This window comes from Lagopus leucura, unplaced genomic scaffold, assembly GCF_019238085.1.
Source record: "Lagopus leucura isolate 7727_CA_CO unplaced genomic scaffold, USGS_WTPT01 Super-Scaffold_100008, whole genome shotgun sequence".
NCBI classification, from domain to species: domain Eukaryota; kingdom Metazoa; phylum Chordata; class Aves; order Galliformes; family Phasianidae; genus Lagopus; species Lagopus leucura.
Window position 1 is genome coordinate 36,188,528 of NW_024962265.1, and position 23,849 is coordinate 36,212,376.

The 23,849-nt window shown below is 43.0% G+C and overlaps 1 protein-coding gene across 1 annotated transcript in view; it reads right to left on the reverse strand.

Annotated features, from left to right (window-relative positions):
- Positions 1–21,072, reverse strand: part of KCNC2 (potassium voltage-gated channel subfamily C member 2) — a 93,091-nt gene extending 72,019 nt beyond the window's left edge. The window contains exons 1-2 of the mRNA XM_042872546.1: positions 21,062–21,072; positions 19,969–20,660 (exon numbers count right to left, since the gene is read on the reverse strand). Coding sequence (XP_042728480.1) covers positions 19,969–20,601 — 633 coding nt within the window. The 5' untranslated portion in view covers positions 20,602–20,660; positions 21,062–21,072. The remainder of the gene's footprint in view (positions 1–19,968; positions 20,661–21,061) is intronic.
- Positions 21,073–23,849: the final 2,777 nt, after the last annotated feature.

The following is a 23,849-nucleotide window of genomic DNA, read 5'->3' on the forward strand; positions in this document are numbered from 1 at the left end:
GATACCCAGCAGCCACATACTGCATGGCTGGGTTGGATTCCCTCTGTCACTACCTGTTGCCTTGAAATGTAAAGCAAGTCGTTTTGATGTTTATGACATTTGCAGTGACATTTAGTCAAACAATCAATCTCACTCAGATGCACCACAAGACAGTTTCTTCTGAAATGGGTGAAGCCATTCATTTCAGTCAAGCAAATGGAGTCAGATTCCAGGTGCAAACAAAATCTACTAAAAAACAAAATAGAAGTAGTCAGGCACCCTTCAGAACAGAACATTATTTATAGCAATATTAGGGGAGAGTTTGTGGTGTTTGACAAAGTCCGTATTTGTTGTCTAGCCTCTTTGCCAGCACTGAACACCATACAGTAGTAAACTCTCCGTTCACACCAGAGCATTTGCCAGTCATCCTGACCCAAAATTCAGCCTAGATGGATGCAAATCCCAGTGATGCTCACAGCAGCGTTGAGATGGTAACTCAGCATGCAACAATGAAACCAAGATCATTACATCATCACTACATAACCTTTTGTCTAACTTCTGAATCTCTTTCTCTAAACCACACACTATGAAAACACATCCTACTCAACATTTAAAGTTACAAGAATTCAATCCCAATAGTTTCCACTACTATCAAATATTAAAATAGCAAAATCAGAATTTCAATTAGTGAATTTGCACAGCTACATAAGGTTAAAAAAACAAACACCAACCAATCTAAATAGAGCTGCCACAGTGCTGCACAGGTAAATAATGCTTCCAATTCGAACAGTGCTGAGCAGGTGCCTGCTTACTGCAGCCCAGTGTGAGGTTTCCTGCAGAAACCTTTGTTTTACCTCCCCTGTGAGCAGAGACTATTTTCATACCTTTCAAAATAAAAACGTGCCTGGGTTATGGCTGGCCTCTGTTTTGATTGACTGTTGTCTGTTGAAAAACAGCTTCTGAAGTTGATGATGCTCTGAAGCATCTTACCCTGCCAAGACTGAGGCTGCACTTGCATGGGCCTCCACAGCTTCGTGCAGGCAGCTCTCTGCTTCAGTGTTGCTCTCCTTGCCTTACATGGCAAAGAACAAACAGAGCTCACCCTTCGACCCTCCTGCATGCGACCCCCCCACAAAAACACAAAGCCACTGTTTTCAGGGAGAATTTCTGAGTTCAGAGTGCAGGACACACGAGTGGCAGCTGAGATCCCTCAGTTTGCTTGGAAGGGCAGAATTTGGGGTGGGGAAGAACAGAAATCACTAATGTAGACACAACAGCTTTAGAAGTCTATTCCTGTGGGGCTCATGAAGCCACAGCCCATCCAAAGAGCAGTGCAGCGTTGTGTGCCTGAACAACATGGCAAAGAGGGAATGCAGCACACGGATAAAGAATGATAAAAACAACCACTTGGTGGTTATGTGATGTCATAAGCTGTAATAATGTCACACTTCGTTGTCACAGTTCGTCCCCATTAACACTAATAAAACAGTGTTTAGACTAGAATGAAATTGAGATGATTTTACTAATTTCCTAAAAATAAATATGAATATGTACACATTCAAGCTCTCTAAAACTATGCTTAGAGATTATAAAGTCAACTTCAGATTGCAGTGGGAACTTATCTCTGTCTACTCCATTAACAATCAGGGAAACCTAGAACTGATATCAGGACTCCAGCTGCACAGTCCGAAACGTTCTGTGCTTACACAGAATTTAGAGCTGAAAGAGATCAAGGCAAAGAACGGGAACAGTAAAATACTACACAAGTGCAGGCAGTGAGTGGCTCCAAAGCAAGCCTTTGAGTAGCTGAATCACTGCAATCTGATTTCTTTCAAATATTTTAATTTCTAGAGTAGTACCACATACTGACAGCAACTTCAGATACACCAAGCATTCAGATGCAGAACGCAAGGTGTAAAAAAGAGATTTCCTAGAATATCTAATTAAGGTCTAAACACCCTAATACTGCAAGTGATCTACACAGAAATTGCACCAACTTGGTTAAACCTTTTTGGAAATGGACTGATTTACACTGGAGCAATCTTCTGGCATGTTCTGTAAAGTGTGGGAAAATTGGGTTGGAAGCCAAACTAAGCTAAATGAGTACATGACACACTCTTAACCTGATTGAACCACGGTTGTACAAGCCTGCTATACTAATTTAGGTAAATCACCTCCAGCAAGCAATTTAGTATAACAGTGCCAATTCTGTATGTAATGCACAGAGACAACAATCTACTCTTTTTCCACTTTTCCTCTGCCTATTTCTCATTTGTACAACTTATTTGAAATCAAGGAGATTCCAGTGAAATGCAGTGAGCAAAAATGCCTGTTTTGGTCATACACAGCAGAATTGCACTGATAACACTTGAAAGGGGATTTATGCTGTCTGAATATATGTATCTATCTTGCCTATTTCTCATCATTTGGGTCTGTATCTCTTACTACAAAGAAGACAAAGAACTTAAGACTCCTACTAATTTTAAGTGTTCTGAATTGCACCCAGTTGCAGCATTACATACCACAACACACGGGAACTTTTCAAGCAGAAACTGTGTAGAGGTAACAGAAATAAAATGGATCAGTATGTAGGATTTTTTTTTTTTAAAGCAGAGGCAGTCCTTCCTGCTGTTTTAAGTTTGCCGGTGTAGTTGTGTTTGAAAATAGAGAATTGATTGTTATATTTAACGGCACAGAGTTCTAAGTCTGTAGAGATTTATTTATTTTTACCTTACCTACCAGCTTAGGGGGGAAAAAAATTCAGACTCCAATGTCGAATTTTGTTTGCAGCATCAGATATCTATGGCCACAAGATATACTACCTGCTCTACAAATGGAAAGACCTGCACTTATGGAATGGAGCCTTGCTGATGAATCTTTCTACAGAGAAACAACAGGGTACTTCAATATATTAAGTCCTCAAGTAATAAGAAAAATGAATGGAGAGGAAAAAAAAAGGAAAACAGATTAATTAGGAAAAAAATGGGCATTAGCCAAAAGAAAAATAATTTGTTCCAAACAAATTTATGAAATAAGGATGATGTAACACACGCACAGTTGAGTAAAAGAAGGTGAAGAAAAATCTAAGTTTAGTGCAGAACTGTAAGCGTCTCTGATTATGCCATACCTACGAAGGGTTATCCTTTCCACACAATTATCAGTAAGGCCTTCCAAGCAAATCTTTTATGAAAGGTGTCACAAAATCATCATTCACAGATACTGATTTTCATATGTAGGTGGGTCTGTTTCTTCCTGTTTGTTCCAAAATATTTCCAATTTTCATTAAATGGTCTTATTACAGTCACAGACAAAGCAGCTTTTCAATACTGTCTGACACTTTAATTTACATCATCTATAATTCATGAAAAAAGATACTGCAAATCTTAAGGCTTCATTTTCAACTTTTACTGCTCTTCCTTTTCCAAGCCTTCATCTTAATTGAATGGATACAGAATAAGTCTCCTAAACCCAGTAATGAAAATGTATCCTATAGATCAGACAACACAGCATTTTATGTTGTTGCAAGTCATTCAGTCATTGTTGTCTCTCTTTCTTAATATCAAACTAACATTAGCTAACGGCATTAACAGCGTTACCTTTGAAGACAGAAAATTGATGACAGTCAAGGACAATTATGCCACTAATTTTATGGTATTCATAAATAGCAGGAAAAGTACTTGGTGAAACTCTCCTTGAAAATAAGACTCCTACAGCCAAGCAAAAGATTTCCATGTATGTATTACATATATGTAGGACTTGTTTAACAAGTTGTTAACTAGTATCAGATACAGAGAGGCACATTACATCAGCAAGGAAGCAAATCACCCATTCTTCACTGATATGAGCATAAAGGTACATTGCAAATAATTTAAAAAAAAAAAAAAACTATCACAAAAAAAATCGTATTTTCATAATATAAATTTACCATGAAGAAAAAAAATTTCAAACAATGGAACTCTACTACAGAGCTTCCAATAGCTTTTAAGGCACTAAAAGTCAGGAATTTTGTATAAGCTCAAGAACAAACTTCAGGGGCCATCGCATTTCTGTACTCCAGGCAAAGACTGGGAGAAGATGTAGCCTTTTTCATTCTACAGAGAAAAGTATCAAAACAAGACAAAAAAAAAAAAAAAAATAGAAGTTATTTGCAAAAAAAGTTTATTCTAGACTTTATCTTTGGCCAAAGAAAAGCATGAGACAAGATCAAGGGGGAGTAAGGGCTCTGGAAACAACATTTATTAAGCTTCTAATTTATTCCTAATTTTTCTTATTAAATGAAAAGGGATTCCTGTGCTGAAAAATGCAGAAAAGAAATTATATCTTCTTTTAAAAGTTCTGCCCCATCATTTATGGCTGTCTTCATTTTTTCTGTGCAGAGCACACTGTTAGCTATTCTTTGCACTTGATTTGGGGATTTTTCCCCAACAGAATAATACCCACAGCTAGCTTATACCACTTAAATGCATTGTTTTCAGAAGGGTACTCCACAATGATCTACAGGATGCATGTCTTTCCTAGTGTTCAAAAAGCTTCAGAAATGCTTTTTGTTTAAAGAATTAGAAGAATTACCTGATATTTGAGATTCTCTAAAAGCTTGCTAGTATTTTTTCTTCCTGCTGCAGGACCAGTGTCCAACAGCCAAAAAAAGGATTGGAGATGGAAAAAAAGGCCTTGACTTGAGTAGGTCAATTCATAATGATACGGTCTGTCACAGGATAATTTCATTCAAGACTATTTTATTTTTAGCCCATTAACTTCTACGAAGGAAAAAAAAATCTTTATGCTACTTACTGAATTTCAGACATTAAAAATTTATCTTATTAGCCTCTTCTGTCTCTTTAGCATGACCTATTTTTCATTTTCCCATGAACTGGAAGAAAATAGCACTCAGTTTTCTTGAAAAATCACCATGTTACAATGTTTATAACATTAGTAAATAAATATATCCTTACCAACTCAAAGACGAAGTGCTTTGTCTAATGCACTTGTATCTCAATGCCATGTGCTACCTATTTTCACAGATTTAATATTTCCTAGCTAAGAAGCTACAAATACTACAGAATAAGCATCAGTTTTGATACAGAGCGTACATATGAGTAGCGTCAAGAGTAAATCCACACTCAGGACCTCAATCCAAAACGCAGAGGTACACTGAATTTCGTAGTTGAGATAAAGCCTCAGAGAGATTCATGGTAAACTGAAAGATTTTAAATATTCCTTTCAGAAGTTCAAGAGCCAAACGTATAATTACGCCTAAGACGACCGCACAGCTCTGTACAAATGGGCACTGAGGCTTCTCCCTGCCTGCCTCCCTACCAATACTTAATTCTAATCAGCTAAAGAATTCCCAAGGACTGTGATAAATGCAAATATTTTCACCCTACAAAACTGTTAGCACGTATTTTTCTCTTCCCTAGGCTGCAGAATAAAACAAATCTGGAAGCAACTATAACACAACCTATATTTCAAGGCAACAGTAGTCTCCAGTTTTCTAAGCCTAAGACTTTGAGGTCTTAAAAAATACAAATAAAAAAAATCCCTCCACTCCCTTTATCAGATCTTTTTCTTTTTCCCTCTCATCTGGCCTTTTAAATTAATTGATATTTCAAATGTATCATTCTTCTTCAGCAGCTCCTGATTAGATGTTACCTTTGTGCTTCTGTCTCCTCAAGGACTCAGTGTAATGTTTTTCAGATTGGTTTCCTACTTATGGGTATTTATAGGAACACTCAAACCCTCAGGCATCCTTATCAATTTGACAGTGCACAGTTTGTGCAGGATTCGTTGCATGTTCTAGGGAATCCTTTCCTGATTCAGAGATTGACAGGCTAATGAGAAAAGTCCAGAGCCATTCTTTTAAACACAAATATACTCAAATGGAAAAAACACTGCAGTGAACTTCAATCTTCATTTCAAAACAACAACAAAAAGAAGTATTTAGCTGGATAGCACTCAATATTTTATAATATTAGGACGCTTTCATTTGGTTTCATTCTGTGATATCTCTATAACACACAGCAAGGGAGGACCTTTTCAACCTCTAGTGTCAAATTCAGCTCATTAGCACGGCCTCCAGCTCCTAGCCTTTTTAGGGCCAAACTACAATCCATGCCAACGATTAGCCATTACTACTAGAATCACAGAATCACAAGGTTGGAAACGACCTGCAAGATCATCAAGTCCAAGCACCCTCCCATTCCTGTTCTCCTCTGTGTAAGTGGCAGACATATAGAGCTATAACTCTACATGTTTTCGGTTGCTAATTACTTTACAGTTGATTTATTGCTTAGAAGTAGACATTCAAACCTACGTAAAAACTTGAATATTTTATTATTCTTCATGAGGAACCATGCTGAAATCCAGCCCTACTTTATGTGGCTATTATCAGCACTCCAGAGAACTTTCCAAACTTCAAAAGCCTCAGATGTTGTTCCAAAAGCATAGCTCTTCACTGTCAGGACTACAGGCAGCAATCATTTCAGGTGGAAAAAGAAATCAAGCTCACTCATTTATCCTGCAATTAACTGAATGAAGAAATTGCTTGCCATTCCACCATCAGAGCAAGACTAAACACTTGTCAGCTGCCACATTCTGGGCTGAGTTCAGCCAACACTGTCACGTGCTTCAAACACATCCTCAAGTCTTGGCCAAATAGAGTTAGAAGTCATTTCCGGCATAGAAGCATAGCAGCTAAATTATTAATGAATTTCCTGTAATAATTCAGTATGGCTTCCAAGACTTGTAAAAGTAATGTAAATGTCTTTGCTGAGGTAGGAAGAAACTATCAAACCAACAATACTGCCCTGCAAAACTCTTCAGCAGTTCCTTCAGCAACTTGCTTTGGCTTCCACTGCTTACATAACAGTTGATGTATCAAGTTAGAACATACTTGAGAAGCTCGTTATGAGGGCTTTAAACTACAGCTGCTTGGCGAAGGGAACCTCAGGCTATCCAGTTCCTACTACTTTGATGCCAGTGCCAGCAATAGATACTCAGAGAAGGACCACAGGTCAGGGGGAGAGCATCCAAAGGAGCATGAAGAAATTCCAGCCTCTCGAGACAGTAAGGCAGTTTCATTAGGGGCCCATCTTAAATGCTACTGTGCATGCACATGTAGCCAGAGTAATAAACAAGAGGAGTTGAAGACACGTGCATGCTTTCAGGGATATGAAGTTATTGGGATCACAGAGACATGACAGGATGGTTCCCATGACTGCTGAAAATGACTCTTGTGACTCCTATGGAGCGTTGCAATGGGGATGTGGGCTTTTTAGGAAGAACCAGCAAGGGACACGAGAAGGGGATGTCACTCAGCGTATTAGTGATCAGCTGAAGTGCTGTGAGTTAAAAATGGCCAGGGACATCCAGAGCAATGAGAAAAGCTTCTGTAGGCACATCTGTGATAAAAGGAAGAGAAAATGTGGGCTCTCACCAGAAGGAAATAGCAGACCTGTCTACTTGGGATGTGGAGAAGGCTGAGGTACTCCACAACATTTTTGTCACAGTCGTCACCAGCAAGTGCTCTAGTCATACTGCCCAAGTCACAGAAGGCAAAAACTGGAACTGGGAGTATGAAGAACCTCTCACTGTAGAATAGGATCAGGTTTGAGACCATTTAAGGAATCTGAAGGAGCACAACAACACGAAATCAATGAAGATATTGAACAGTTTTTCTAATATACTGCAGATCGAACTGGTAGCAGAGCCAACTGTATAGACTGGCCAATATTTCTCATTTTAAGACTCTCTACTCTGATGCACCTGAGTTTAACTGCACAGGCTTTGCAAACATTACACCAGTGGTGAGAAGACTGAAAATAACATTGTTTTCAAGTGTACTAAAATCTGGAAATCTTTATTTCAGAAATTCTTGGAAGTTTCAGAAGGAAAAACTGTCAGCCTGCCTAACTGAGCCAATCCCTGCCTTAATTTGATCTGCTTGCCTTCACAAAGCAACCTTCATAAATGTGACTGAGACGTTCCTTCCCATGCAGACCCTGCCCCAGTCAGCTCACAAAGTGAACAGTGCTTACTTCCTCAATTCAAAGTTTCCTTCTTTTCCAGATTGTTGAGGTGTGGGATATACACCCACTGTTCGAATATGTACTTCCAACTGTTCTCCAAACAAAATTATCAATATATTTAAGGGATTTCCTTTCATACCCTTTAATGCCTATATCCAAATGACACAATCCCAGTTTATTCCCAGCATAAATCCACGCTGTAAAGTAAATGAGACAAAGGTATCAAAAAACAAACATAGATCACGAGATGATTATATATACTTAAACCTTCGGGTACAGAAAACAACTATCCTCTTTCCCTTCTACAAAATATAACTAAATGCATAATTTCTTTAAAAAAAACCAACCTAGTAAATGAATAATAAGACAGGATATAATACTTAAACAAAACGAAAAATCATAATATGTGCTTATCAGCATCATCTGAAGAAAACAACTGCCAAATCTGACGTTTTCTTAATATTTCCCTTGTATCAATAGGTGTAGATAGGAAAGCTACATCCCTGGGAGAGATGATTTTCTTAAAATATCTTATCATATAATGAATATGCATAATTTCGCAGTATAAAAATGATTAGGGTTTTAGTGCACAACTATATAACTTACTAGAAGAACTTGACCTTTCTATAAGCTTTTGAGCCATTTTGTCTAACTCTATAAATTCTCTTAAACGCTGAAGGATATTCAAAACAAACCTGTGGAAAGAATGGTCTTATTTACATTTTGTAGATACTGTCCATAAATATGGACACCACAAAATACTGGTTTGCTTTGGAATATATATATATACATATTTTTTAAACGACATCATGCATGTCATATTGCAGAAGTGACTGTATGAAACACTAAAACTATTTCCATCTTGATTTGTTATTTATTGAACAAAAAACAGAGCTCTCAAGTGCAGATGTATTTGCCTATATCAGCAAAACCCACTCCTGGTAAAAAAGACTGTTCTTTTCTCCTTTTCTTGAGGTCTGCAGTGGACTTTCACTACCTGATGATGCAACAAATGAAAATGCAAGGGCTTTCCTGTTCTCCGTTATTGGGACTTCTAAGGTAAAAGCAAATTTACCTTTTAAAAATTAAAAAACTTACCTGTCTCGCATCTAAGAACTCTGCAGCAGCTGGCCATTCATAATAAGGTTGGACCAAGGGATAGAGGTCTTGAAAAGAACTGAAGCTGTATGGCATTGTAAAAATAAGGTGCAGTATAGACAAAGAAATCCTTCCAAACAAAAAAGCTGTCATGTGAGCTCAGAATCTCCTGACAGCAACAAATCTGCACTCAAGACTTCATAATACAGCAGGGTAAGGAAAAACTGTAAATGGAGATGAGAGTCACCTCACCAGCTGAGGTACACATTCACAGAAAGCAGAACTTCCTTAGTTTCAGAGCTCACAGAACTGCTTCAAATTCTTCCCATTCTTCAGTAAGAAAAAAAATTGCAAAGAAAGGAGCACTGGTTCTGTCATCAAATATGATATGATCAACAAAATACTATGTCAGTATAGTAATACATATGCATATCCACTAAGATCTGTCTATCGTATTTTAATACAGCAAGATACTCAGACAATCTCACAAAACTCTACTTGAACTAACAGTTAGAATCACTATTAAACAAGTGAAAGAATTAAGTCACAAGACTGGGATGCAGCCTTCTTCATTAAGTCTTTAAGGACAAACAGATGGCCAAAAAGCCAAATAAATAAATAAACAAAAGGGTGAAGAAAATAAAAATCTTCTTGACTACCACAGTTACTGGTTAGGAATATTCAAATGCACATTTAGAAATGCGTGTGTGTAATATTTTCAGATGGATACAAAACTCCATGGTGCAGCCAACACATTGGAGGGAAGGAATGCCATCCACAGGGATCCTGACAGGCTCAACAGATGGGTCCATGAGATCCTCAGGATGTTCAGTAAGGCCAAGTGCAAGTTCCTGGACCTGGGTTGGGGCAAATCCAAGCCCAAATACAGGCTGGGCTGAGAATGGATGGAGAGCAGCCCTAAGGAGAACAACTTGGGGGTGTTGGTTGATGAAAAACTTGACATGAGCCAGCAGTGTATACTTGCAGCCCAGAAGGCCAGCTTCATCTCTGCTGCATCAAAAGAGGGGTGGCCAGAAGGACAAGGGAAGTGACTGTCCCTTTCTGCTCTGCCCTCGAGAGGCCACACCCACAGTATTTCGTTCAGATCTGGAGACCCCAACAAAGGAAGGATGCAGAGCTGTTGATGCAGGTCCAGAGGAGGCCATGAGCATCATGAGAGGACTGGAGCATCTTTCCTATGAAGAGCTTCTGAGGAAATCGGGGCTGTTAAGTGTGGAGGAGAGAAGGCTACAGAGAGCCTAAAGGAAAGCTGGGGAGGGACTCTTTTTGCAGAGAGACAAGGGGGAATGGTTTTAAACTAAAAGAGAATGGGATTAGATGAAATATCAGGAAGAAACTTCTTCACATCAGGACTGGTGAGACACTGCAACAGACTGCCCAGAAAAGCTGTGTGTGCCCCCTCCTGGAGGCATTCAGGACCAGGTTGGATGGGGCCCTAAGGAACCTGATCCACTGGGTGGCAACTCTGCCTTCAGCAGTGGAGCTGGAACTAGATGGTCCTTAAGGTCCCTTCCAACCAACACCATTCCGTGATTCCTTAATTCTACAACTTGCATTTATTTTTATAGAGAGATATATAGGTACACAGATACATAAATACATGGATAAAAACTCCACCTGAAGTCTGAAAGCGTGACAACCACAAACATTCCTGCGTTAGATTCACGCTTCACAGCTGGTCTGGTGAAGCAAGGAACACTGTGTTGCACTGACATGGTACTTGTCTGAGCAGTAGAATTTCAATGAAAACTGTATAGCACAAGCTTTCATTGTACACAGCATTTTCCTTTAGTCCCCACTATTGCCAACAACCTTCCCACAACATCACAAGGCTTGGGTTTCTGGAGAAAGGATTTTGCTCACATTAAGATTACAAACCGTGACAACTACCTCATCACTTTTAAAAAGCTTTGCCAGTAAACAACTAAAATAAGATTTTGCAACGTTTGTTGATTTTAATTACTAATACACATCTCCTGATCTCTGTCTTCAAGGAGTACACAAAGAACAGCAGCAAAAGGTGAGAGTTGAATAGTTTTCCTTGCTCTGTTTTAGAAACATAGCTATCGATACTTTTTAACTAAAGCAGACATTTTTCCAAAGAAAACTGCCTCCATCTCGTGAATCTGTCAGAACTCAAGAACAAGACAGGTTTCTCTGATGAAATACAAACCCAATTTGAACTCAATCTGCACTTCTTTAAAGACTAATGGGTGCATTTCTACCACTGAATACTTTGAATTCTTGAGAATTCAAAATCATTGAAATGAAAAGCCAGCAAAATTTCAGTACGTGATGCATGCCATCAATCTTTCAAAGAAAAGCTGCTAGCATGGATATTACTGAAGGTAGCAATGAAAGTAGAGAGGCATGTATAACTATCATTGTACTTCAAGCTGAAGTACAATGGTTAATTTTATTACAAATGCATTGGAAAAGCCCTTGTTTGGAAAGTGTCAGAACAGTCAGTTACTGGCTCAGTGGCAGTGCAAGGTGTTGATTGAGTGCAGTGAGGTGGGGACAAAGAAAGAGGACATGAATAACTAAGAAATCAGCTCTGAGTGCCTTTGAAGACATCTCGGGAGACACCTGTACCTTTCTCAGAAGCTGGATTAAGGTGAAAACCTGCATCATGACCGTAATTGCTGCAATAGCCCTTTACAAAATGGAATAAACCCTGTTATTAAAGCAGTAATTCTGAAAGCTCCCTTTGCACTTCAAGGAAGAGGCAACTGCAATGAAAAGCATCAATCTGATAGATATACCTGCAGTTTAAAGACATCTGACAACTTCCATCCTTAACTCGATGAAAATCATTCATTAGAGAAACAGACACAAAACTGGAGAAGATGGTATTTTATGTTAGATCTCATAGACTATATTGTGAAAAACTAAAATAATGACATTACATTCCTTGTTTCAATCTGTAATGATTCATTTTCCACTACGATGTAATTTCTCCTTCATATCAAATATTCTCTGCTTTTTAAATTCCCCAGTTTGTTTGTCCTGCTACCGAGGCATCAATTTAAAGCACACAATGACTAACCAAGGAGACCCTATAGCTGCAATGCATCAAACCAATGTTGTTGACCATTCATGGGTCAGTGAAACATCAGCTTCATGTGCCTTTTTTTTTTTTCTTGGCAACAAATGACAAGCATTACCATTTATTTCTTCAACCTTACAGGTGCACATAGGTGAGCAGGAAGGTAACTTCTGCCAGCTGTCAGGAGTTTCAACCTAGCCTAGAATAGTCAGTAATGACACTTACTGGCCAGGGGATGGAGATATCCAACATTTTTAAATAAATCTGTTTAACATCAATTATTAAGAGATAATGTACAGGTAATGAGTTACATAGCAGTGCAGATGTTCCGTACTTGGGCTGAACTGAAGTTCTGCTTGAATTCTACCCAGTGAAAAGCTTCTGATGTCATTTACTTTATACACTTTACTTAAACTATGAAAACATGAAACTCAGAAATATTGGTAGTATGAGGATTTCATTTTCTACTGTAAGGGAAGTTTGAAATATGGGTACTTAACTCTGTACGTGGTCCAAACTCAGCTCCTACTCCAACAAAACATTTCAGCACAAGCATAAGTTTAAGCACACAAGAAATCAAATATGCACCTAATTTATTTAAGTAATTTCCCAGGCCAATGCAAGAATGTTCAAGATGAAATCCACCATGACAGCTTGAAGATCAATTATGTCCTAAAATTCAAATGAAAAATTGAAGGCAGATACTAGACCTAGAATTTAAAATTGAAAAGAAATGAAGATCTTTTCCAAACCATAACTGGATTAAGTTTAGAATACTGCAAAGGTCTGGTCAGAAAGAAGGAAAAAAAAAAAAAAAAAAAAAAAAAGCAGATATTAAAAATTAACCAACTAAACCAAACTAACATTTTATCCTCTTAACCATCATAATTCTGTACAAATGAAAATAATTCTGAAACCAATTATGATAATTATGATTCATACGAGCATAGGATTACTAGGTGCCAATGACCAAGATAAAACACACCGCTCACTTGAAAATGACTGAATTTTTGAATGCCTGTTTACCAATAAGGACAGACAAGGATGTCTTCTGTGGTACTGTCTAAAAAATAAAGAAATTTTATAGCCAGGTGTTTGCATATATTTTATCCCACAGGAATTTCTACCACTACTTTGAAGTATAACCTGCGGTTGCACAGGCTGTTAAATACCAACAGACATGATTACCCTTTATCTCACAATAGAATGCGTATAAAGGTCTTTCATGAACATTTATGCACTGAGAAATTAAGCAAGCCAACCAAAATACAACTGGAGACATTACCCTTGCTCCTACTTAGGAGCAACACCAGCAGCAGGATGCCAGCTGTGACAGCTGCCCATTCCAGTCCTGCACAGGGATGGGCACCAGCAGTGTCCCCCAGGCAAAATCATCAGGATTGCAGCTCACAGTCCTTATTTTTGCAACCACACGTATGCAGCATTGCACAGCACCGTTCTGTAGCCCTCTGTGTCATCATACTAAACTCTGTGTTCTCTAAAATGATTCACTGAGAATTTTCTCAGCCACTAAAACTGCATCCCTGTATGATTTCTGTTGCTTTAAATTCCCCTATCATGACAGTCGCCCTCTGCTTTTACCAAACAAAGCATTTTAGTCTGGTGGTAGTCATTCCTCAAGAATTCTCTCTCTTAGGAAAAGGATTAAATATTTAAGAAGAAGATTACTGCTATGCAGCTGGTACTCAACCCATTATCAAAACCAGCAACAAGCTCCAAGAGATGTTCTGCCTTCTTTAGAAAGTAGGCATGCTTAAAAATACAGGTTTGTCGGCTGCAATGTAAAAATTTAAGAAACTATACTTATTTCAGAAATAAATGATACTGTTTTTATATCCAGTACTACTTGTGAACCGAAATAACAGACTGTTCTCTATTCACAACATTTTTTTCTGGAGCGTATCAAAGACCTGATTCCCCAGATTCACCTAGAAATACTAAGGATCCACATGTCTGTAATAAGAAAGAACTGAGTTATTACCCCCCTGTAATAATTAACCTACTAGTATAAAGATCAAAAACACAGCAGCATCTCAAAATTCTCAGACAACTTAAAGGCAAGGGAAAAAATACAGTTATAACATGTAACTGGATAACTTGGTTTTTAACTTTCATGTCACCACTTCAGTCAAAAAATCTGTAAAGCAAATCACAAGAAATTGTACGATTAGATGGCATTCTATTTTTAACACTTCTGATTAACAGATGGGAGTTTTTCCTTCAAAAATGCTGTAGTCATTATAAAGTACTAACAATGATGTTAATTAAACACATTTGTAGGACTAAAAAGAATGTGAAATCACTTTTTTTTTTCCACTCTACATCTAAGTGTTTTTTTTGACAAGCTCATCACTCAGTTACAGCAATACGTACATGAGCATATCACCATAGGGCAGTGAATATACCAGACCAGCACTCCAACTTATGGTCTCTTTTATCATATTGATAATGCTAACTTTCCATCAGTATGTCTGTACACATTTCTGCAGTTGCATATTGAGTTCACTGGTTCAAATTGGTTTTGATGCAAGAAATATCCTCTTGTTCCAGCCCTCGCACCAGGAGAAGGGCTCTTAGGAAGTAACAGTAGACATAAAAATGTATTGCTATAGAAATATCCTTTGTAGAATTATAAGCGACAGCTTGATATTCCATATTTTATCCTCTCTGTATTTTTACCGGCCTACTTACTTTACTCATGGTAAAAAGTACACTGCAGAAACCCCCACAAGCTCCTACATGGGATCAGTAAGCTTATATAAGTCATAAGCTGCCAGCAGAAAGGTCTGAAGAAGACTTCATAATAAGAATGAAAAGGGAACTTCCCACCCCATCAGGTGCCAAATACAGAGAGCACAAACCCTTTCTTTCCTGTGCTGGTTGAAGGAAACGTGCTTCCCCACGATGAGCCAAGTCCAAAGCAAAGGAAGATCAGCAGCCTCTGCAAAAATGAACAGCACCAAAGCAGCTCTTCCACCAGAGATGATACAAAATGTTAAGAAAATATACAGAGATGCCTCGCCTCTGATGCTTCTGCCCTGATTGAAAGGTAATAACTTCATGAGGAGAGAACAGGCGCCTTCTAGCAATGATTGCTGAAGGAGGAAAGGCCAAGTAAGTTCTAGACAAAGTTCCTTTAAAAATCTTCACATGCTGATAATGAGGGACACTAACCAAGGGTGAGATTGAGTTTTGATTTTTTTTCATTACAATTCAAAATGAGTTCAAAAAAAGCCAAGCAAAAATGTTGTTGTCTTCAGAAGGTATCAGGCACCTTTTGAAAGAAGAACCTTGAAGATACCATTTTTTTTAAATTCAGTCCTTGCTTATCCTGACAGCATCACTTGATGGCACGATACCCTGACTCCTGACCAAACGGAAACACTGAAACCTACACAGCATTCCCCAGAGCTGTGGGCTGCTCCTCCATCACCACATGAATGGTTATGAATGGGTTTGAAGACACATTCTAGTCCCAAAGCATGTCGTTTCAGCACTTCACTGCTGTAAACAAAACGTGACAGAGAGCAGCAGGGCATTACGTCTGAATTGCACACAGGAATGGGACGCTGTCTGCCAGATTTCTCAGCCAAGAATAATTCTCAATATTGTTATTATCTTGGGCTGTGTGTGATAAGCTAATTTCCACTTCCAGTTACACCAAAGCAAATTCAGAGCAAGTCCATCAACCGAATTATTTTAAGTCAGAGGATAATCTGTCTACGTGCATGGGTGCATACGGACCTGCATCCATTCCTGAGATGCTCAGGCAGATCAGCTCTGTGGCGCTCATGTCAGAGCCATGACAGAATGCTTTTCTGAGATTAATAAGTGACAGAGAGAAGGCTGTTTCCAATGGAAAAAGGAAGCCAAGAGCTGGCTTGTTTCCATGGAAACAGTAGCAGCAGCAGGCAGAACAGCTGTAGAGAAAAAGGCAGAAGTTAGGGAGGCAGAAATCTTTCTGATTTTACCTCACCGCTATGTCAGTGCCACCAGATACCATCTAAATTTAATGCAGATCAGAGTGGCTTACCTTGAGCGGGTAACTTCTTAAGCAACTACTTGCAATTAAGACTCTTAACAGCCAGCATTCCAGAAATGAATTAATGAAAAGTACTTATGAGTTAGCCTGTGCACCCATGAAGCCATGGAACGTGCGAATACCCATAGCAGTGACGCGTCACAATGTTTGCCCCAGGCACAAAGGTGCTGTTGCTTTAAAAGCAACCAATGTAAATGAACGGATTCTTTTCCCGCTTAAGAATAAACACTACACTCTGATTATCAAGATGGCAAGAGGAAAGCCTACTCTTCTAGTTTCTTTGTAATCTCTACCGTCTTCTTTATACAATCCTATAACCATTTTCAGATAGGAGAAAAATCTTCGTAAATCACAAATTTGTAAGACTTGCACTTAGAAATTAAATGCCAGTTCTGTTTTTAACAAAGCAAGTAAGCCCTGCACTTCACTACTGATGTACACTCTGAGCTGGCTGTATCCTCCCCACTCCATTCATGGTGTGTCTGTCAGACTATCCCAGCAGTGCTGCTTCCACCAAAAATAAAAGCCGTTTGCATAAACCACCCTGGTACCCAGCATGTATCCACCTACCTGGAAAACAGTGCACAAGCCACCAAAGAAAGATGCAAGTTAACTTCACTAAGAATGCTTTCCCGTATGATTTCTGGGGCTCTAAGCCTTGAGGGGACACATTAACCCCATTCTCTCCCTTGCTTGCCTCCCTCACTTCGCCAACCCTTCCCACAGCTGACCTCTCTGAGTGCTGGAGGCCAGAAGTGTCACTGCAAGCAGCCTCCAAAGGCATCATCGCAGGTACAGCCGCACACAGGAGCTTCTCTTTTCCAGCAGCACAGAGCCTGGCATCCCTGTCCCATCCCTGCTCTGTGCATGGACAGACAGGCTGCTCCTGGGGACAGACAGACAGCTATGAACACTGCAAGTCCCCATGCAGCTTCTAGTTCCTGTGCTAAATGCAAGAATAATCCACAATCCTTAACAAAAATCAATGATGAAACTAATTATTTCTTTAAACAGCATCATATTTCAACTATTATTCAAAAATAAAAGGCCTTAAAAGCTTAATTAATTTGAAATATGGTATCTGAGATTGGCGCTGACATTCCGGGTCCCGCCGGGCATCTGCAGACACTCTGTCAAACTCAGTGCTAATTACATCTCTCGTACTTCCTTGCAAACTATTTGGACGTCTCTCTGCACATTACTAAAGCATAAAGAGCCCCTTGTGCTCACGAGCCAAGGACCATCAGAGACTCCAAAATACCCCACCGTTGTTAACCAGTCACACACACAACACACCGTGCAATAAGAGTTGGGTACAGAACTGCATCACACAGGAGGATTTGGCTGCCCAATGCATCTCGTGCTAGGGCATCTCTTACACTGGGACCTCTCCGTCCAGACAGCAGTGCTCCATCAGAGAGCAATCTGTGAGAGGCAGTTTCGGGGAGCTCAAAGCAAAAGCAGTGCCACTGCACCCTTCCTTACAATCCACAGACAGAGAAATCCAAAATGGTGAAATGAAAACAAACGATATTCAGACGCAACTCCTGAACTTGAGATACAAAGGAAAGTGTTGCAGGTTTCAAAGCAATCGCATGCATACAATGCGCATTACATTTTGTATTTACAAGAAGTATGGCTAGCAGATGTCACTATCAAACTGCATATATTAAAGTTGATTTTTTCAAGTCCTTAATGCAGTACACCTTTTTGTCAACAGATGAGTTCCACTGTTTATATAACATCGCTGGATGGTCTTGCTAGAATAATCTGTGCGTGTACTATCCCCCAATAGGTTACCATGGCAACTTATATTTGAATTTCTATAAATTTCTATTTTTAGAGACTACATTTTAGGATAAAGAAAAACAGAAATATTAACTGCCACCCCATTAATAACCAACATCCAGTTTTTCTCAACATCACGTTCCTCCGAACAGACAGTGCGGAAGTTCAATCAGGCAGCACTGCTACGGATCACCACCGTCATTAAGAAAGTTTACCAGCAAGCTGTCTCACCACCATCCCAGCAGTGCATGAGTCAGGAGCTCGCACTGCGAGGCACAATTGATGCTCACGGAGCTTTTCTTGCGCTCAGTAAGGATCTCACCCAAATATTTTTAGAGTTAGTCATCATTTCAGCTGATACACAACAACGCTGCGTTTGCCAGAATACTCAGAAAACAAAGTGTCTATCTCAGGTGCGGGGAAATACTGAACTGACAATAGCAGTTCAGCTCCCAGCTGGGTGTACCACCACCCAAACTGCCACACATTGGGGTGTGGGTGCAGGCGTATGCTGGCCCCGAGGCACAGAGGTGCCCCATGCTTCCAAGTTGCCAGCAGCAATCCAAGCAGCCTGCCTGAGTGGGGGGGGTGCAGGGGAAATGACTGCACAGAGCAGCAGCGCTGAACAGAACCAGAACTTGGAGCTGCAGCTCTGGCATTGCCTCGCTCTGCCTGCCCGTGGCTGAAATCAGAACATATTACTTTAAACCCCCTTCTAACTTTACGAAGCTAAATATCTTCTCTAATAGATGATCATTGCCAGCACTCCACAAAGTTCAGTGAAAGGCTCCGTGCCATAAAAGCTGCAGATCTGCTGCTGTCAGCAGCTTCTCCAGGAGCGGTGGGGAACACCGCACTGCTGTTAGGTCAGGTATCGACAGCTGAACTCTGCTGAGTTCGGGCAGCCAAGATGTGAGCTGCGTGTGTGTCCTTAGTGAGCAACAATACAAACACTACCAATGTGTATTCTGAACACAGCCTGCTCTAGAGACAATTGGGGTACCAGCTGGAGTTCAGCACCCCCTGACACCCCACTCTCTGTCAGGCTGTGGTGACTCCAGTGGCACTGTTGGGGACAGTACTGATCGCTGACACAGGATGAGGTCTGGGTTCTTCACAGTGAAAGCACTGTGAAATGCTTCCTGCAGCTTTAAATCCAAACCCATTTCAACCACGAGCTCTTTCTCATGTGCTGCAGGCAGGACTCACTGCTGGGTGCTGTTCCCACAGCTGAGTTCAAGGCATCACTGCATACTTCTCCCAGAGGTGTTACAACCATTTGCTTGTTCCACAGGTTAGAAAGCAAAACCCATCACCACCAACAGCAGTAACTACAAGTCAGGGCTGAAACTCGCACCGTGCTCCAGCACAGAAGAAAGAGCCAAAATCTAAAATGCCACCTGTCAAGAACTCGCTGAGGACCAGTGTTCCCTCACAGCCCTCAGCTGCAGAGCTATGAGGGCTACCCTGACAGGCAGAGGGCAGGTGGATGCCCTGTCACTGGGTCCCACAAAGCTCAGCAGGACAGGAGCACCGAGCAGGAGCTGCCAGCAGAGCCCTCCTGGAAGGGCTGTGGGCAGCCACCACCTCATACAACCCAACACTTCCCTGAAAGCCAGAGCACATGGTGCCTACACAGCCTTGCATGCCCCCAGAACGGGCACTTAGAGCCCACTGGCACACAACGTGGTCCTCCAGTCAGTAGCACTCCCACATCTCCACTGAGACCAGGACAGCAGGCACAGCTCAGCCCAGAGGGGCCGGTGTCACACCTCACAGCATCCCACCACGGCACCACTCGACAGCCCACCCCGTGGAGGCTGACCTCCACCAAGACGCCCCACGCTGCCAGCACCCCGAGGCTCCCGAGGCTCCCGAGGCACCACCACCGCCATCACCCAGACGTGACGACGCATCTCCCGGGAGCGCCGTCGGTGGGCGCTTACCCTGGCGGCCCGGGAGGAGTAGGGGTCCTCGAAGAGCGCCCAGACGCGGGGCTGCAGCCGCCTCCAGCGCCCACCCTTGCCCTCGGCGGCCGCCGCCACGTCCTCGATGCCCAGCCGCTTGGCCGCCATGTCGTCGTCGTCGCCGTCGGGAGGCGGCTCGCCCGTCAGCAGATCGGGCGCCTCGAAGATGTCGAGCGCTTCCTCGGCGTCGCGGTGCTGCCGGTAGGTCATCCAGCAGCAGGGCTCCACGTCGGTCTCGTCGATGCCCCAGAACGCCAGCTCCTCCTCGAAGAGCGGCCCGCACACGTCGGCGGGGCAGTGCAGCTTGCCGGTGCGGTAGTAGTTGAGCACATAGGCGAAGACCCCCGGGTGGCGGTCGAAAAAGAATTCGCTGGCCCCGCCGCCGCCCCGCGGGCTGCAGCCGCTGCCGGGTTCGGGGCAGCCGCCCGCCGGCGGGGCCGCGTTGGGGGGCGGCGGAGGCGGCTCCTCGGCGCCCGGAGACTCGCCCTGCGACTCGGCGGCGAGCAGGGCCAGGCGGGTGCCCGGCAGGGTCTTCAGGGTGCTGCGGTAGGTCTCGTGCCGCGTGCCCCCCACGTTGAGGATCACCCTCTCGTTGTCCTCGAGCTTCCCCATCGCTCCGGGTGGGACATGACTGGGGCGGCGCGGGGCGGAGGAGCGGGACGAGCTTCTGCCTTCAGCGCGGACAGAGAGAAGGAATGAAGGAGAAGCCCCCCCGGCATCCTCGCGCCATTCCCCGCCTATCCCGGCCGCCTCCGTCCCACCCCGTTTCCCGGCGCGATGTCCCCGCGCCGAGCTCTGCCTCCCGCCGCCCCCAACGGCTCCGCTCCTCCTCGAGCCGATGGCACGGAGCTCGGGCAGCCCGTACCGAACGGCGCCTATAGACTAAGCACACAAAGAGACGTGGGAGATCCGCGTCTCTTCCCCCCGCCTCGAACCCTGAGAGGGGAATAGCCGCGTGCGAGGGGACGCGAGCCCCGGCAGCAGCAGGCAGGGCGGAGGTCGCTGCCTCGCAGACGCGCCCGCGGTGGGGAGAGTCGGGGAAGGGCTGCTCCCGGCCCCCGCCCCTCAGTACCTGGACCGGCGGCCCGGCGGCGGCTCCTCGTCTCGGGCGTCGGCGGCTGAGCGAGAGCTACTTGTTGTATTGCTCCGCGTTCAGGTGGCCGCGCCGCCTCCCCCCGCGCTCAACTCCGGCGGACGGAGAGGCGGCTCCGGCCGCCCTCGTGGGAACCCCGCGGCCATGGCGCACCGCGGGCGGACACCTGAGGCCGCGCCGCTCCGGCACCGTGCGCGGGGAGCCGAACGAGAGCCAAATCGCGGCCGGGGCCGAAGCTCCTCCCGCGGCGGGGGCAGCGCCGCCCCCCACAGCCTTCGGCCCCGCCGCCGTGTGCGGGTCTGCTTCGGGAAAGCAGCGCGGAGGGATGGGCGGGTGGCTGCGGGTGTACGCATCGGTACACCCCGTCCTCCGTGTGCTGAGGGAGGGGGGAAGGGGGACAGACCGAAGGTGAGAGCTCCTGTAATGTACCAGGGGAGCGAGTTGGACCCTGTCCGTGCCTGTGCCAAGCTCGCTGCCTCCAAGGAGGCTGAACTGTTTCATACAGCATTCCTTTTTATATTCCTTTTTGCTCTCTACTGAAGTTAGTCAAAGGGAAGTAGGCATTCAGACTCAGGCTGAAAAGAGAGGCTTTCAGCCCTAGAGGCTCTGCCTGCCAGGCAAAGCGAGAGGCGATTCCTCATAGTGCTTCCTCGGGAAAAAGTTCTTCCTCCTCACACAGGGCACTGCTGGCACAAGGCGGGGTAACAAACGGGATGAGGCTGTCTGAAGTGTCCCCCTCCATGTCAGAGACTCTGGCTGGACGCTGCTGACTTAGGGGGGCAGAGCTCTGCTGGCCGCGTTGCTCGGAGGACACCGTGCTTTGACCACATTGCCCTAACCCAGATCTGTCTCTGTGGGGCATCCGTGATGTAAATACAGCCACCCAGAGCAGCAGCAACTTTCAGAAATGAGTTTCAAAAGCATGTTGCTGATGTAGGTTTTGAAGTTCTTAAAAAAAAAAAAAAAAAAAAACCTGGAATATTTCCTGCCAAGGTAGATAAAGTCAGTCAATGAAAACTCCTGAGAGCCAAAATTAATATTCAGTTATAGAGTTGGAAATCCAGTGGAAAGCACTCACCCATCTTAAACCAGAGCAGTGCTTGCTTCTCTTTGCAGAGGGGATTTGTGAGAAAGGGGACACAGGGGAGGGCAGAGCAAAATGAATATTCATCATCTTCCCTCTGACCTAAGAGAGGTTTCTGGAGAAATGCAACACATTGGAGCACTGCAGCATTCATCCCTCATGGAAAGCCATGGGGTGGCAGCAGCTGCCAGAGCACTAGGCAGGCTGTATCAGTGCAAGTGCTGGGATGGCCCCTTGGCTGCCACTGCCACCCAGAGCCCATGTCCATGTCGGGATCCGGCCTAAGGTCTCCTTCACAAGGACCAGCCACCACTACAGGGACTAACAGGGATGGCATCTCACAAGCAGAGTTTTACTGTTGTACCCCATAACGCAGATACCATGAGGAAGGCCCGTGTTACGAGAAATTAGCTTATGCTTCAGACTTCCTTAAGATAGAACGGGGGGGGGGGGGTTTACTTGTGGGAAAGAATAAGCCACAGAAATAATTTTTCTAACTGGTAAGACAAGAATGGTCTCTTCTCTAGCGTAACATTCCATCAGTCAAGTCAAAGCATCTGTATCCTACAATCTCTGTTTCTAAATATAATGCTTTTCATTTCTCTGTGTCACTCTTCCCTGTGTTTCCAGCATGCGGCACATTTCTCAATGAAGGATGAAATTATGTCAGACATTGAGTTCCCAGAGCCAGTGTTTTAAGTGATACCAGCAAACATGCAGACAATATTCAACATAGGTGGGAGAATTAGCAGTTATGAATTAATTTCACCCCCCACAGAATTTTGACACAGAATTTTGGCACCACCATTTTGCAACAGAAGCAGAAACAAATTAGACATAAGTACGAGAGAAGCGTGCCTGCCAGGTTAGACTTACCATGAAACATGTCTGCAAACAAACAAAACAAATTAAACCTATCCACAGACTGTCAAACATTTTCAGGTAAAAGTTTAGTGGGAACATTTCTGTAGCTTAGGACTGTGAACTTTCCATGAAGAACTGAGTGACACTGAGCAGTACACAACCAATTTTCCCTACTGGGTAGGAGGGTTCCTATGGGATTGCTTTAACTGAGAAAGCAGTGACATCAGATGCTATTAGATGATGAGCATTTTAGCTACTAGAAGCTATATTCTTCTTGCAAGCTTGAGTACTGCAGTGCAAAGTCATTGAATGAGCAGCTGTCTAAATGAAATAAATGGGAGAAAGGACAAGGCAGAAAAGAAAAGCAGATCTGATGAAGAAAGCCACACTCTAGATTCACCCACCCCTCCATAGGAGCTCAGTTGACTAGAGGCAGCTAACCTTCCCAGCTGCCTTCTGGGGTGAAACACAAGGCAGAAGCCTCTGACTTTCTCTGGTGTGGGCACCATCTCTTATTTTTCATACGATGTTCTAATTGGAGAATGAAGAAATCAATTTTATAATTGAGAATTACAATGAAGATAGAGCAACAGCCAAAATATGATCAATTTATATCAGGTTAGTTGATGATTAAATAAGCAAGTAATTATTTTAAATATTTGCCATCATTAGCATGTTATTAAGGTTCCACTTATTTCTTTTGCTTGTTTTTCCATTCTCCCTATTATTTATAATCATTCTCACTGTTTGCATGTACTAATTCATTCCAGAACTTGTGCAACGTGACAGCCACATTGTACTGAAGTGCACTGGTGATAA